The sequence below is a fragment of the Ruditapes philippinarum genome, unplaced genomic scaffold (genome assembly GCF_026571515.1).
Source record: "Ruditapes philippinarum isolate M1 unplaced genomic scaffold, ASM2657151v2 ctg1349_1_1_1_1, whole genome shotgun sequence".
Taxonomy (NCBI): domain Eukaryota; kingdom Metazoa; phylum Mollusca; class Bivalvia; order Venerida; family Veneridae; genus Ruditapes; species Ruditapes philippinarum.
Window position 1 is genome coordinate 407491 of NW_026852031.1, and position 15408 is coordinate 422898.

A 15408-nucleotide genomic window follows, 5' to 3' on the forward strand; every position below is an offset into this window, starting at 1 on the left:
ATTTGTGGTATTTATAATAAATTTACCCGTTCTAGATTGCGGAGTACATCTTGTCGTTCCTGAAGTTTTTTAATACTGAGAACAATCTTGTTTCTGGCACCCTTGGTTACATTCTGAAACAAGAATAACATTAGGTATGATGGTAGGCCTGTAGTTACCTAGTACAAACAATAAATAGTCAACATTCTCCATCAAACAAACACACCAGTATATGATAAATGCCATCACCAATAACAACAAGAATGTTACCTACATTATAACTCAAGGTAACATAATTACCTAACTATTATAACAAAAAACCTTTCACTTGTCTATGCTCTTGTCATGGGCAGTTTGTGCTCAAGGTAAATGACTAAGAAAGAAAATTTCTCAATTAATTAATGACTTATTTTTCCTACAATTTTTACCCTCCCTTCATATACTAAATTTATCAGTACAAAACATGGAAGTGAAAAACTTGTTTATTAACAAAAGCTCTCTGAAAAAAGCTACTTTACAACATTAAAAATGATCTAAAAAAACAACAACAACAAAAGGATAGCTTTTAAAGCAATTTTTTTAGTGGTCTTAAATTACAGGGTAGACCGAGTGAATATCAAAATGGAAGTCTATCAGTATATCATTTACCATGTAATATTTAAATGATGAATTAACTTTCATCATAAAAATGATAAAAAGAAGAAAATATCCCAGCTTATGTTTCAGATAGCATATATACATTTTTGGCAAGTGTTTTAATGTCATAAATTTATGGCATGCTAAGAAGTCAGGACAAGTTCTAACAGTATTTGATATCAAAACTTTTATTTCATTGCAATGATTTAAAACTTGTTCAAAGGCAAACGTAAATAACTTGATTCCCCTGACATGAACATATTCACAAATCAGACATTAAATTTTATGCAACAATTAAAGGCAAATCTTACACTTGTGAAGAAGGATCAATATTAGCTCCTAAATAAAGTACAAGTTCTGTATATTTATGGGTACACCACAAATATAGGATACACGAAGGATTTTATTAGTTGGTGAAAGAATTTTCCTTTGAAATGAGATTTTTTTTTAATATTTCAACATTGTTCCAGTAAATGGCTAGAAATAATTCAATAACATTCCACAGTCAGGGAAATTCTCATTTTCTTTTCTTATTGTTGAGTGAATAAAAAAATAAAAACATCATGAGTTATATATAAACTACAATGTCACTTGTAAAAATTCCTTTAACTCTTCAGATTTTACATCAATATTAAATTGCAATATATTCATCATAGTAATACAAAACTTTCTTTAAATAGAAACTTCAATAAAACTTTAACAATATATTATTATGCTGTAACAGGGTTATAAATAACACAGGAACATGAATATGGCCTTTTAAGTACTATCAACAGGGGCTGCTATACCAGTTGTCTGTATTGCCAAGGTTGTCTAACAGTCTGTACAGACAAGTGAATTTTTCCACAATTTACATTATATTAAAATAGCATATAGGCAAGTAAAGCTGTAATATAGTTAAAACAAAAAATCAAGTAAGTCAGAATCAAAATTTTGCCACCCCTGATCAATATTTGTGCGGACTTAAAACAGAACATCGGTATGCACTATCTATAATCTAAGATAATAATACAGTAATTCATGATGACATGTCATATATAGTTTATAACCTCAAAACTCATTATATACTTTGTGATGTGAGATTGTTGTGTTTGGTCATGTTAGACATAGCAATACAGTAAAGGTTTGAGTTTAGGTGCCCACTTACGCCTGTGGTAAACATAAACATAACAAAAGGGCACCTAAAGGATTTCATCACCAGCTGAGCTGGAAAGTTGCCATGTGACCTTGACAGTCTTGGTGTGACTAAACAAATTAAACCCAACAAACAATCAATTAATTTAAATACAGAAAATCCTCAGGTGCCCGTCCCTGGTCTGAGCCCTCATAGTCCTTGATGGGTGTCAAACCCAAAAGTAGCTTGAGAAAATGATTTGAAATCAGTAACTGTAACCACTTCGTCACAGACGCTTCTAACTTTGTGATAAATATAGATGAATGCTTACATGAGAAAAAACATTTTTCTCTGTAAGAAACTGCTTAAATTACGAAAAACAAAATTTGTTATCACACCTGAAATAGTGTAATCAGTTTCTATGATATTGTGTACAACAAAAGTGTACAATACATTAGCATCTGACAATCTGTGACATTTACAAGTATCATATCAAGATGATAAAATCACAAATGTTACCATTTTCATTGTCTCAGGATAAACCTTACAATTTGTCATGAAGCCAATATAATATCTCTTGACCCAGTAGTTATGAAATACTCTTTATCTAACTTAATAAAATATTTGTTTCTAAGAAACTCCCCAGCATCCCCAAGTCATCTCCTGCTAATCATGATTAACATTAAAACATGGAGATTTTTAATGTACTTCAATGACAACCTGTTTAAACTCAACTTACTTTATATATATGGTTTAAAGTAATAGAATAGGTGTTGTGACAATGCCAAACTCGTGACATTTCTGTAAAGTTAATCTCAATCAAAATGTGACAAAACTACATTTAGTGGCCAATAACACACAAGAGCTTACAACATGAAATGCATGCCTATAAATACTGTCCAATTATTGACAAATTTACACAGTAAAAATAAGCACATATAATTAACTTCGTACTTTCACAGGTAATGTATAGGTTGATTTTTCAAGTCAGCTTTTGTATGTCATAATAGAAACTTAATTACTTTCCCATATCTACCTTTACCTTGGCATTATAAGAATCATTCCTAGAGAAAATTTTCTCTGTTGTAACAAATCAGAACTATTTTCTTTGAGATGTAATTATGCTGCAACTTGCACACCCAGAACTTGTGAATTATTAATCACTAGCCGCCTGTTCAACTAATGATCGTATTTCATGAATAGTAAATTAGTTACACATCATTTCTCTTACTCTTTCTTATAATCTGAAGTATGGTATTTCAAAAGCCATTTTAATACTGAAAGCACTGCCATTCTCCATCTTTTAACTACCTCCCCCTATGCTACCTCTATCCCCGGTCTGTCTGTCTGTTCATATATCTTGTTTAAGTACACCTGACACACATAAAGTTGTCAGTGAGCAATGCTTTATATAGAGAGTTATATGTCCTACAATCTTCTAAAACAGATCAGGAAATATGTTCAAATCTGTAGCTCATGTACATAATAACAAGACAACATGTTATTCATGATGTGTTAATATATATGTACATACCTGATGTGTTAACATATATGTACATACCTGATGTGTTAACACACATGTACATACCTGATATGTTAACATACATGTACAAATGTACATACCTGATGTGTTAACATACATGTACATACCTGATGTGTTAACATACATGTAGATATGTGTCGTGTAAACATACATGTACATACCCAATGTGTTAACATATATGTACATACCTGATGATCAGGTATGTACATATATGTTAACACATCAGTGATGTGTTAACACACATGTACATACCTGACGTGTTTACACACATGTACATACCTGATATGTTAACATACATGTACAAATGTACATACCTGATGTGTTAACATACATGTACATACCTGATGTGTTAACATACATGTACATATGTGTCATGTAAACATACATGTACATACCTGATGTGTTAACATATATGTACATACCTGATGATCAGGTATGTACATATATGTTAACACATCAGTGATGTGTTAACATACATGTACACACCTGATGTGTTAACATACATGTACATATGTGATGGTTAACATACATGTACATATCTGATGTGTTAACATACATGTACATACGTGTTGTGTAAACATACATGTACATACCTGATGTGTTAACCAGTCTTCATTGATACTCATCATTTCCTCATATGTCATTTGCTGGAACAGGTAGGCATACTTGTGTAATCTTAGGCTCTTCAACCAAAGAGGAACATCTGAAATATACATAAAGTTTATATTTAGCAGACAAACCAAACTGAACATGGGAAACAAAAGGATCAACAAATTAATTAAATATATCAGTTGGCACTGATATTGTCAATGCCAAAAACTCTGCTCTATCATAGAACAAATGCTGAAAACATGAGAAAGAAAATTTTGTTTACATTTGTGATAATCAAAGCTGGTAATTTCAACATGGAACCAACTGATTTTAGTATTAGGCACTCATCAATTTGATTTTTGAAGTCATTACTGGCCTTGCCAGCTTTAAACACTATCTCATGTTACAGGTCCATATAAGGTGCCAACAAACCAAATATACAAACCAAATATATATAATACAAGTGAGATAAATAAATGCACTATAAACAAGAATAACATGACTTACAAACAAACACATTGTTTTCAAATTAAAATTTACCACATTGGCACAAGTTTAAAAGTTTGCTTGTTTATCAAAGTATAGAGAGGTTGAGTTTTATATTTGAAAATGTTGATATATGATATTACCACTACATGCCATGATGATCAATATATCAAAATTAAATCATTCAAGGATCACACATTCAGCAGTTTTTAATACATTTATCTTATACAAAATACACATTGGTGTAATTTAATAGTTTATGATAATAAGAATATATTAAAGCGATAATCATATAAATTACATGTAAAAAATACAAACTTAAATGTTTGCCTTCTGAAAGAAAATCGGGATTTTTTATTTCTTTTATAGACAGCTTAAATTCAGTGATGCATGGCTCGAATTTAACTTTTTTGGTCACTAGCAATTTGCTAGTGGACAAATTTTTAACTAGCAAAAACTGAATTCAACTAGCACTTTTTACGACAATGATTTTTTAATTCAAAAATTGTTTAAAATTGTAATTTATTTGGACGAGTTCGAACTGCCCGTGGTACGAATCAGCAACGTAACTTTCTACTCAAAAACTTGATTTAGGGAACAGGGATTCTTATCAAATATCAATCTACATGTAAAAAAAATAATAATGCAATATTGTCGCCATACCGACGATGTCTGGTCAGGATTATGCGCACAACAATCGGCGCAAAATATTTTGGCAACATTTCCATCGTCATTGAGTTAGTACGTAAGACTGACATGCAGTTCTTTCTCCCAATTTTTAACCTTTTTAACTGAAGGTCTGATTGTCTTTCTTTTGATAGACTGTGAATCATCTTCTGTACTCGGAGTATTGTTATCGGAAGACACATTTGCTTCAGTAAGTGGGAAGAAGTTCGTTATTTTTTGTTTAGACATTTTATTCAGATCACGCTTGATTTACACGGACAAAATGACATTTGGACTGGTTTAAATTTGTGTACTTTTTTAAGCGAGGTTAAGGTATAGAAAATGTAAACCAGACAGCAAGTGCGGGCATAGTTTATATCTCGGCTACCTGCGAATATTACGCCCCATTTATATTTCAGATTTTCCTGACGAGCGTATTCAATTTTTTCTTCAACTCGCAAAAAATTGCGAGTAGTCATAAATCTAACTCGCAAAATCATTTTTCAACTAGCATTTTGCGAGTTTGCGAGTGTTAAATTCGAGCCCTGGTGATGTGAAGGCAATATTTTCTTATGCCTTAAAAAGATAAAAATAAATTTTAAAATTATAACTAGAAACACCAGCAAGTCTATACATTAACACTCCACAGTCACATTCCATTCAGAAAAAAAATTCATATACTATTATAGTAACTGTACACACATTCTTTAATCTACGGTTATTCTTTATGAGAAAAGTTGGTGATTCAAAACTTGACAAATATCAGCCATTCTGCAGGTGCCTGATAACAACTACCAAAATTCAAAGTCATCGCAAGAAGAATATCTAACTGAAACATGATATTATATTTTGTATTATAGCAGGGAACATATCATATATAAACATGTACGAGGAACCAGTGTATTGTTTTCTTATATCATTGTAATGCATAATTATGTTTTATGAATAATGTTTATCAATTTAAATACCAAAAACATGCCTTAGGTGAAGTCAAGTTAACCTTTAATAGCTGTATCAAACTGTTTAAAAAAAAATCTAGACATAAAAAACATATCAACATATCTAATTAAAACTTATGATGAAATGTTACATAATTAACCAAACCTTTAAAAACAAAACAAAACAAACAGTTGGTTGTTCTTGGCATTTAACTAACTGCTTCATTAATTAAGAAGGTGAGTAATAAAGTAAAGTATGTATGTCCGTCACTGCGCGGGGCATAACTTTGTGTCCCTAGGCTACCATGATAACACTTCATCATAGCTCTGTAAATAATGTAGGTGGTAAAATAACGTATATTGATTTAACTTTATTACCACACTCACTGTTAAATCTCACTACTATAAAGTATATATAAGTTAGATTTGATCAATTAAACAAATTTGAACAAATTTTCACTGTTTTAATTTCTTATCTTCTTACAGATATAAGTAAATCATTACCTACTGTGACATTTATAACAAAATATGTGCTGATATAATGAAAACATGATGACATTCTGGTTCCAACACACGAAGTTCTATAAGAAACAGTAATGTGACGAGAGAAAATTCCAGTATAAACATAAAAAAACAAAATATTTGAGCTAACCTCTCATGCCGCTGCCCTCCTCCATGAATGTATTTCTGACCGGGTGAGGACCGTCTTCCCTATGTTCATCACTACCACTACCGGATGATGCTGTACTACTCTGTGGAGACAGTGGTGCGTGGTCGGACAAAACAGATCCTGGTCTACCAGGACCGTGCATTAAATGGGCATCGTTAGATTTCAGCCATTCTGAGACAGAGGAATTGTTTATAGGCAGGCTGTTAGGTGGGGCACATGAGTGCATTCGTCGTAAAGGTGCATGATGAGTTGCTGGCTGGGCTGGGACGGCCTGGTTTTGTTGACTAACTGCTGAAAATAATCAAAGTGTCAATATAATAAGAACTCGCACATTTGTCTACTTTATGAATTAATTGTTCTCTTACTATATCTCACATTATCTTAATTACAATTCTGTTTTATAGCAGTAATAATAGCTGCTAAAATGAGCACATAGCAATGCTGTAAGGGTGAGTGGGACATTAACTTACAAATGCAAACATTGTGTTTGTATGAAACCAGTTAAGCCAGCTATCCAGTTTCTCAAATCGTGACACAAGTGCGTCAGATCTACCTCTACATGGACAGTTGACATTAGATTTTAATGGTGATTTATTTACCATGTCTCACAAGTACACAAGATTAGCTATGGTAATATTTACCCTCGCTATTTACAGGTGAATTGTATCTCTTAAATACCTACTTTAATCTGTACAAGTATAGGCCAATAAACACTGGTCATTTATTGTGTTTTATCAGAATTAAACAAATGGTTATAAGACTGCCTTATTTCCTGTGATACAATCATATAATCTAATCTTAGTATGTGTAAAATATTTAACATCTTAAAATTCAAAATTACAATTCTCATATATCTGTGTAATGTTCTTGTATAACAGTAATATGTCATTTTTTCAAGCTGGTTTTCACATTTATAAACCATAAAAATAGTATGAATTAAACATAAATTCTTTCGAAAAAAAATTAAAATATATGGACTGCAAATGTGCAGTGATACCTGCAATAGTAATACCAAGAGGTACTTTAACAATCATAACCCTGCATGTTTGTTCGTTTATTCTGATTTATGTCCTAAAATTCTACAATATCTAATAATTTACATGTATAAATAAGTTTTAAACATGTCCAGTGCTTTTTTCACTTCAAGGGGAATGATGTCAGGGCCCTTAGACAGAGGAAAAGTGCACCATGGAGATGAAATTATATGAAAATAATCACTTCATTTTATGTAACACTTCCTTAAAGCACAACACCTTACAAAGAAATGGCCACTCTTATTTGGTAAAATGAATTTAAAACACCAAGGGTTCAAACTTTCAAACCCATTCGATGACTGGCAAATAACTGAAAAAAGTAAGCTACTAGAGCATGTACAGTTAGTTAACTGATACATGTCAGCAGGCATACTGGTATCTTGATTTATATAATTTGTCCAAATAAACTAAATAGTATAATGTCACATTGAAAATAGGTCAATATTGGGCTACCCCAGTTTTGTATACAGCAAGACCACAAATTAATGCACCCATGAAAATGTCCCTGTTTTGACAAAAACACAAAATTTCATGCCAACAAAGTTAAGTTAAATCACTGTACCCTCTTGTCTATTTAACACATAATATTTCATTACAATAGTCAGTATTAAACTTATGTTATATTTATAAATGTGTACAGAAAATATCAGAACTACATACAATGAAATAATATAATACAGATTATAAAACATGCCAATTGTTGGTTGAGCCTGTAAATTATCAATACATTATACTTGTTCTTTCATAATTATAGACTTGTATCTTAATTAATGAGGAAAATATTATCATAATATAAAATACTATATAATAATATTAAATTATTTAATATAGTCTAGATATTAGGTAATATATATATCACAACATTAATCTAAATATAACTAGATCATTGTACATGTATGCAGTCTTCGACTTAACCCACTCGACCGACGACCGAGTCGAGTAAATTTGCGGATGGTCGAGTGAAAATTCCAAGCAGGTAGCCCGTCTGGTCGAGGGCTTTTTTCATATCCAAATTAAGAAAATGTTGGAAATATGCAGAGCTCCAGATAGCAATTTTTTGGCTTAATGAAAATACAATATATTTCTGCTGTATTGGATGGAAAACTAAAAGTACTATTGTCAACACTGCTGTAAGTTGAAAACGAAAGTAGCAGGAAGTGACATCGAGTAAAAAGGGAAGGTAACTCTTGGGAGTTTCTGAAATGAAATTATTGATAAAGTTAAATTTGGTGTTATCATCGTAGGACTTAACCTAATATTCAATTTGTTTAGACATATATTATAATATATAAAGAAAAATGTTGTAGTTGCCACTTTAGTTATTGGAAAACATATTTCTCCCTTGCCATCTGCAGTTTTGTACTCAATATTTTCGTACCAAGTTTACAGTTACGGACAATTTCCTCAAAGACTAATTCTTTGTGTATAAAAGTTTTAATTCTATTATATTTATTTTTCATCAATTCTAATTTCAATTATAAATAATCAAAACCAAAGAACAGCACTAAAATGTAGTCTGTAGAAATAGAGTATGAATAAAGCCTCATGCTGACCATGTAGCTGATTTTAAAAGAATGTGACACATTCAAACAACAACATGTCAGCAACAAAAAAATGAGTCTTGTCATTAATTTGATGTGTACTAGTCTAGGAAAGCCTGCCTTAACAGAGCAAGTTTTGTATTATTTCACATTGAATCAATATTTTATTATATAAGTCAGTCTGATTTATGTAAAGAAAGGAACTTTTTAGAAGGCAATGAAATTTGATAACAAAACAATGCAAATTCTTTTTATTAATTTTACCCCAGAATTTTCATTTTACTCTAGATTTTGATGGGTAAACCACCTTGGCCCTATAAACTATTTGCAGCTTTATTGAACTTAAAACGCTTATGAAATATTGATTGTTAGACATTTATTAGGCGTCATCTCATGCTTCGCAATATGTCTTTTCTCTTGTATTTTGAAGGCACTAAGCCAAAAAGGAACACACCAAAAAAAAAAAAAAAAAGTAATACGAAAAGGAAGATAAATATGTTGTCAAAGCATGTATCAGCCGACATGGTTGTAGTAAACAAGGAGAAGAGTATTTTCAGTTTTTAAACAATTTTTTTCAGTGTCTGTGGACAATGCCACAGAAATATCAAAATATCTTCTTTTCATATGTAGTTTAAACTCTTCTTATTTAAATAATGAAAGGAAGAAAAGTTGATTAGTTGATATTTTAATAATGTTAAATGGTATATAAAACATTTAGAAAGTGTTATTTTTGTACAAAATGTATGCAAAAAATATCATTTTGGTTCGGGCTAGTTAAAATGTTTTCGGGCTAGTGAAATTTGTAAGCTGCTAGCCCGACTGGGCTAGTGCTGATAAAAAATTAAGGCGAAGACTGTGTATGTAATGAGGTTAACATGTATTGTTTTGTAATCTATATATACTAGTGTAATTAATACAGTCTGTCAGACGTATATAGGATATACAGTTGTAGTAAATTAAGACTTCTCACAAGTTAATTAGCTATATAATCACTGGTTTAATATTGAGTGAGAGACATTCTTCTTGTTAACCAGTTACTTTTCATGAAATATAAACCTAATTATTTCCTCCAAGGTCATCGCTCTCATTCTGTTTTGGGAGCCTGTAGGATGGAGAATTTTCACTTTGTTTTCCCTAGTAGGGGAAATTTAAGGCAATTTTTGCTGCACAAAAATTCAATTGTGACAATGCTCATGTGCATAACTTACTTTGCAAAAAGCAGCCTTCAAAAGTATCCTGTTTTTGGAAGATTGGGACAGAGACCAATAGAATCTTTGGACAGAAACTAATATAAATTTGGGACAGAGTCCAATAGTACTGAACTCTGTAAAACCTTAATATAGAAGAGCCACAAATAGAATCTTAGAAAAAAGAAGAATAAAATTCTCTCAAGAAAAGAAGAATAAAATTCTCTCAAGAGACAAAGACCAATAGAACCTAAGGACAAAAACCAAATGTCTACAGGCTGGCAACTTCCTGTTCTTTACCTTACAAATCAAACATCAGTAAAATCATGAACAAGGAGCCTTAAGGAGGCCTCTGGCTCCAAAGTTGCTCATCTGAGGATAACATGATATTAGTGGTCAGTGACTTTAACCTGTGACTATTTTGATCTCAACACTAAAATAAGTCATTTAAAGTCTGGTTTTGATTTCTTCACTTCCAACTCGTTTTAAGAAAATCATCATTTTGCAATAATATGAGATAAATAAATATACATGTATATCTAACATAATTATATATACAATATGTATAAACATATGGAGAAATTAAACCATCACGACCTGTGACCTACATAAACATCAGAGTTAATAAAATTTAATACTGTATTATCAAGGTTATAAAACTTTGAAATCATTTATTATTTAAGAAGTGATCAATAAATATTTTTACATCATGGTAGGATTTACTGGTTTTATGACCGATGATTGACCTGTATATTTGTTAAAACCTACACAATAAAACAGATTAACATTACAATCTCTAGACAAACAAATGAAAGATTTGAACACAAAAAACATTTTGTTAGTTTATACAGTATGACCTATCCACAAGTCACGATCATAGAGATTCATGACAGTTTTCCCACAAAATTAAACATTACATGCTTAATATAGAATTTCTCACACTAATTAAATTAAATAACACAGGTATGATTTACAGCTTTGATGGAAGGAATGCCACAATAACAACCATTTGTCCTTTTGTTAACAGAACTGTACCAGGAAAAATGATGGGTGCAGATAAGTGAATTTTATTACATGCTTTTCGGTGGTTTATAGAAATATATCAGTGATATAAAACTGGTAATTTCACTGTTTGAAACAGTGAAATTACCACTTTGATAATTTCACTGTTTTGAATTTAAGCCCCTTACTTTTTTTGATAATTTCACTGTTTTGAATTTAAGCCCCTTACTTTGTTTCAGTGAAATACCAGCGTGCACAGTACTGGGTACCAACTTAATGACGTGACGTCGTAAATGACGTCACGTTCTATTATTATTTGGCGCGCTTTTCATTCAGTATTAGGTATAATGTCTTTTTAAAACGTTTCAATGCATATAATAAAAAGAAAATTTGTTTAGTTTAGTGTAAGATCGAAATATATTTCACCTTGTGAACATCAAAAGTTCATATTTCACTCGTGGCTGCGCCACTCGTGAAATATACCTTTTGCTGCTCACTCGGTGACATATATTTCGATCTTACACTGAACTAAACAAATATCCTCTATATATTAATTTACATTCTGTATCATGATTATTTATCAATACCAAAAATAAATAAATAATAAAACCTAAACATGTAATATATTTTTTTTAATTATATAATTTACAGCTGTACCATTATCAAACAACTGAAGGTAAATCTTTTGGAGGTATTGTAAAGTTAGTAGCATCCATAACAACTCCAATATATTTTCAATGACAAGATATAATTATTATATATTTTATAAACAGTTCGCTGTTTAAAGATAACATCTTGAAATTATGAACACTTTATGATAAAACTTTATGATGCATTTAAAAAAAAAGTTTATAAAAAAAATTGCAACCATAGCAATAAACCAGTTTTTCCTTCCCTTGAAATGTAACTTGATAAATCTTCAATAGTGAAACTGCATTAAGTGTGCATATTAACAAATATAAACAAATATAATAAAGGGATGTTAAATAAAGGTACTTACATGTAAGTGAGGTTGGTGGCATGATGGTATTGAAGTTAGGTGGGGCAGACAGGGTGGCCTGTAGTGGCATATGACCAGATATACCGCTTACACTTGTTTGTAAGTGTTGACCAGCTTGATGTCTTCCGTTACCATGGATATTAAGATGACTTCCAGTCTGACCATGTCCATCAAGGCCATTTAAATTTAGTGATTCACTAGACTGAAATACACTGCTATTCCAGCCATTTATTTGTGCATTTCCTATAGAATTTGTCTTTGTAAGAGTCACATTTGTCCGTAACGAGTTCCCGCTCTCAGGCTGATGTGAAAAAGGCACCTGACCTTGAATGTCATCAGGTTGACCTTGAGTCTGTTGTGAAGGTGAATGAAACTGACTATTACTAAACCGTTCGTCCAGGTGGCCCAGCCACATGTTGAACTTTGACCTTTCCTCACAGGTAATGGCAGGATGTATGAGAGAATAAGACAATAGTTGACGACTTTCTTCAATAAAGACGCCATTTTCAATGGAATGAGAAAGGATATGGGGAATAAGGTTAAGGTACTCGTTTTTGGCTTGAGCGTTTCCCGAGTGAAGTAATGGAAGGTGTATCAGTAGTTCCTGAATTGCCTTTTCCTTTGGTTCTTGTTGAAGATTGCAAATGTATCCTGAAATATAAGAGAGCCATTCATCACAACAATGTCATAAGTTTGAAAAATATATGTTCTGTTCCGTTTGAAGAAACTTAAAATATACAAATTTGAAATTTCACTTTCCAACATTATTTGATATACCTTTTGTAACAAAAAAAGCAAACAAATATTGTTATATTTAATGATATTAAAGTACAATGATGTATATCGTTCAATTGAATTTTTTCCTATAGATATAAGAGATTGTCTCATCTCTAGGATCCTATAACTATAATATCAGATAATGAATAGCACACGTCTATACAAAATTAATCAGTTAATCAGCATGGAATGATGTGGGATAATCAGCACGGAATATATCAGACAATATTATTATAATAACAACCAATAATCCACAAGGACCCCGTGTTTTATTAGCCAGAATTTGAGCATTATATCTGCTACAAGATGCAGGCATTATTCACATGTTATGCCTGCTATATTGGTAATGACAGGGGAATTACTGTAAGTTACATTCCAGGAAAACAATATCTCAATATTCACAGCCTAGCACATGTTGAAAGTTATTATGGCTGTAATTCTCCTATAAGTTCAGTAGCACACTCACCTCCAGTACAACATACTCTATAGTGTCTTAATTTGACATTAATTAATATTACTGATATATTTTATTTAATAGATTTTGTATATTACTCTGATTTTTCTTCTTTGGGACAAAGAATATTTATAATGACAAGTAATGCATTTTCTCATCTTATATTGACTAAATGTATCCTCATATCCCACTAGTTTTACTAACCCTTTGCCAGCTGATGCCAGGCCAGTGAATCTACTAATACAACCAGTGCTGACCCAGACCAGATGCCTGATCAAGATCTGCCCCTCATTATTAAGTCAGTACATACCGGTATTTTAAATTTGCCTCAAAATGATTTAAGGTTTTGTCCTCATTGAAAGATAGACAAGTGCATAAAATAATTTTAAGAAATTTAGCATGGTACATAGAGTGTTTTAATGATCAAACTTCAGTACCTAACAATACACTGTTTTTGGTTTAGTTTTGTATGTTATATTGATTACATTTTCTGTTGTTGTTTTTTTTTGTTTTCAGTTAAATGATACTGTTACTTATATTTATATATATATATACATTGTATACACACAATGACATTACATGTCATCTTGATATTAATTTATTATGAAAGTAATAAATATGTGAACAATGTAAGGAAATTATATCAATATCAGCCACAAGTATGTAAGTGATGACATTATCTCAATATTTTCTATTATCCAACTGTAAAAAAATATTCAACTGAAAGAATCTATTTTACTGACCCCTGACCTTACTTATTTTTGTAACCAACAAACAGCTGGTTTTAGACTGGGTAGGCTTACTTCAGTCAGGGAAATATGGGATCAATGAAACCATTTTAAATGATATCTTCCTGAGAAAAAAACTTCAACCAAAACCTGAAAAAAAATTCTATGAACAAGCCTTTATTCATAAACTAACTTCCCATGATCTGGCTATTTTGGTAAAAGACTTATGGGGCAAAAAAGCAAAGTTTCATGCCCCTAATGCTTGTTTTGTCCATAAGTTCTGTTGTTCTTTCTATACATAAAAGTAAATTCCAGGAATCTAACATTTGGATTAAAATTCAAACTATTTCTACAAGAGTAATCTTTATTTTATTATCAAAAAAAATCTTTATTTTAAGAAAAAAAATCTTAATATAGCTAGGTGCAAAACTTTGCCAAACATTTTTCTATTAAGTCAACACTGAGTAAATATGAACAGCAAGTTTACTTTAGACTTTTTATCACTTTTAGCCTAAATGTAGCTCTTTCAATTCCATTTATAGAAATCCTTATCAATATTTAGTGTATAGGTCAGTAACATATACTTGCAATGTAATGGATTTTATGTTAATTTGTCACAGTTTTGTTTGAACAAACAGGCAATCTATTGAAAAAGTATAAAGGAAATGTAACTAAAGAGTAAATAAAACTTGAAGAATCAAACTATTAGAATTATAATAACCTGTAAATATAAAATAAGAATTAAATTTGACATTTAATAATCAAATTTTTTTAGAAGCATATCACAGAAAGTGACAACATACTGTATAGGAGGAAAAAATTAGCATTTTTTTCTAGATCAAAGGCTTGTATATACTGAGTTAATTAACCCTTACCACACTAAATATCTTAAATGAACTTGCCCATCTTTCAATCTGGACAAAACCATTTATCATTTCTAGGGGGAAATTTCAAAATATGTATTGGCTGAAAAGCAACCAGTGCAGACCATGATCAGACGGCACAAACTGACCTTTGTCTGCACAAGTCACATGGGTCACAATCAGTTGCAGGCAATAGCCT

The 15408-nt window shown here is 31.2% G+C and overlaps 1 protein-coding gene across 4 annotated transcripts in view; it reads right to left on the minus strand.

Annotated features, from left to right (window-relative positions):
• Positions 1 to 15408, minus strand: part of LOC132747409 (protein Smaug homolog 1-like) — a 51827-nt gene that overhangs the window by 18744 nt on the left and 17675 nt on the right. For 3 of the 4 annotated variants that reach the window (XM_060736801.1, XM_060736793.1, XM_060736785.1), the window contains exons 3-6: positions 12388 to 13038; positions 6606 to 6914; positions 3866 to 3975; positions 27 to 113 (exon numbers count right to left, since the gene is read on the minus strand). In XM_060736801.1, the coding sequence (XP_060592784.1) occupies positions 27 to 113; positions 3866 to 3975; positions 6606 to 6914; positions 12388 to 13038 (1157 nt within the window). The remainder of the gene's footprint in view (positions 1 to 26; positions 114 to 3865; positions 3976 to 6605; positions 6915 to 12387; positions 13039 to 15408) is intronic. The other variant, XM_060736810.1, reaches the window with a different exon arrangement.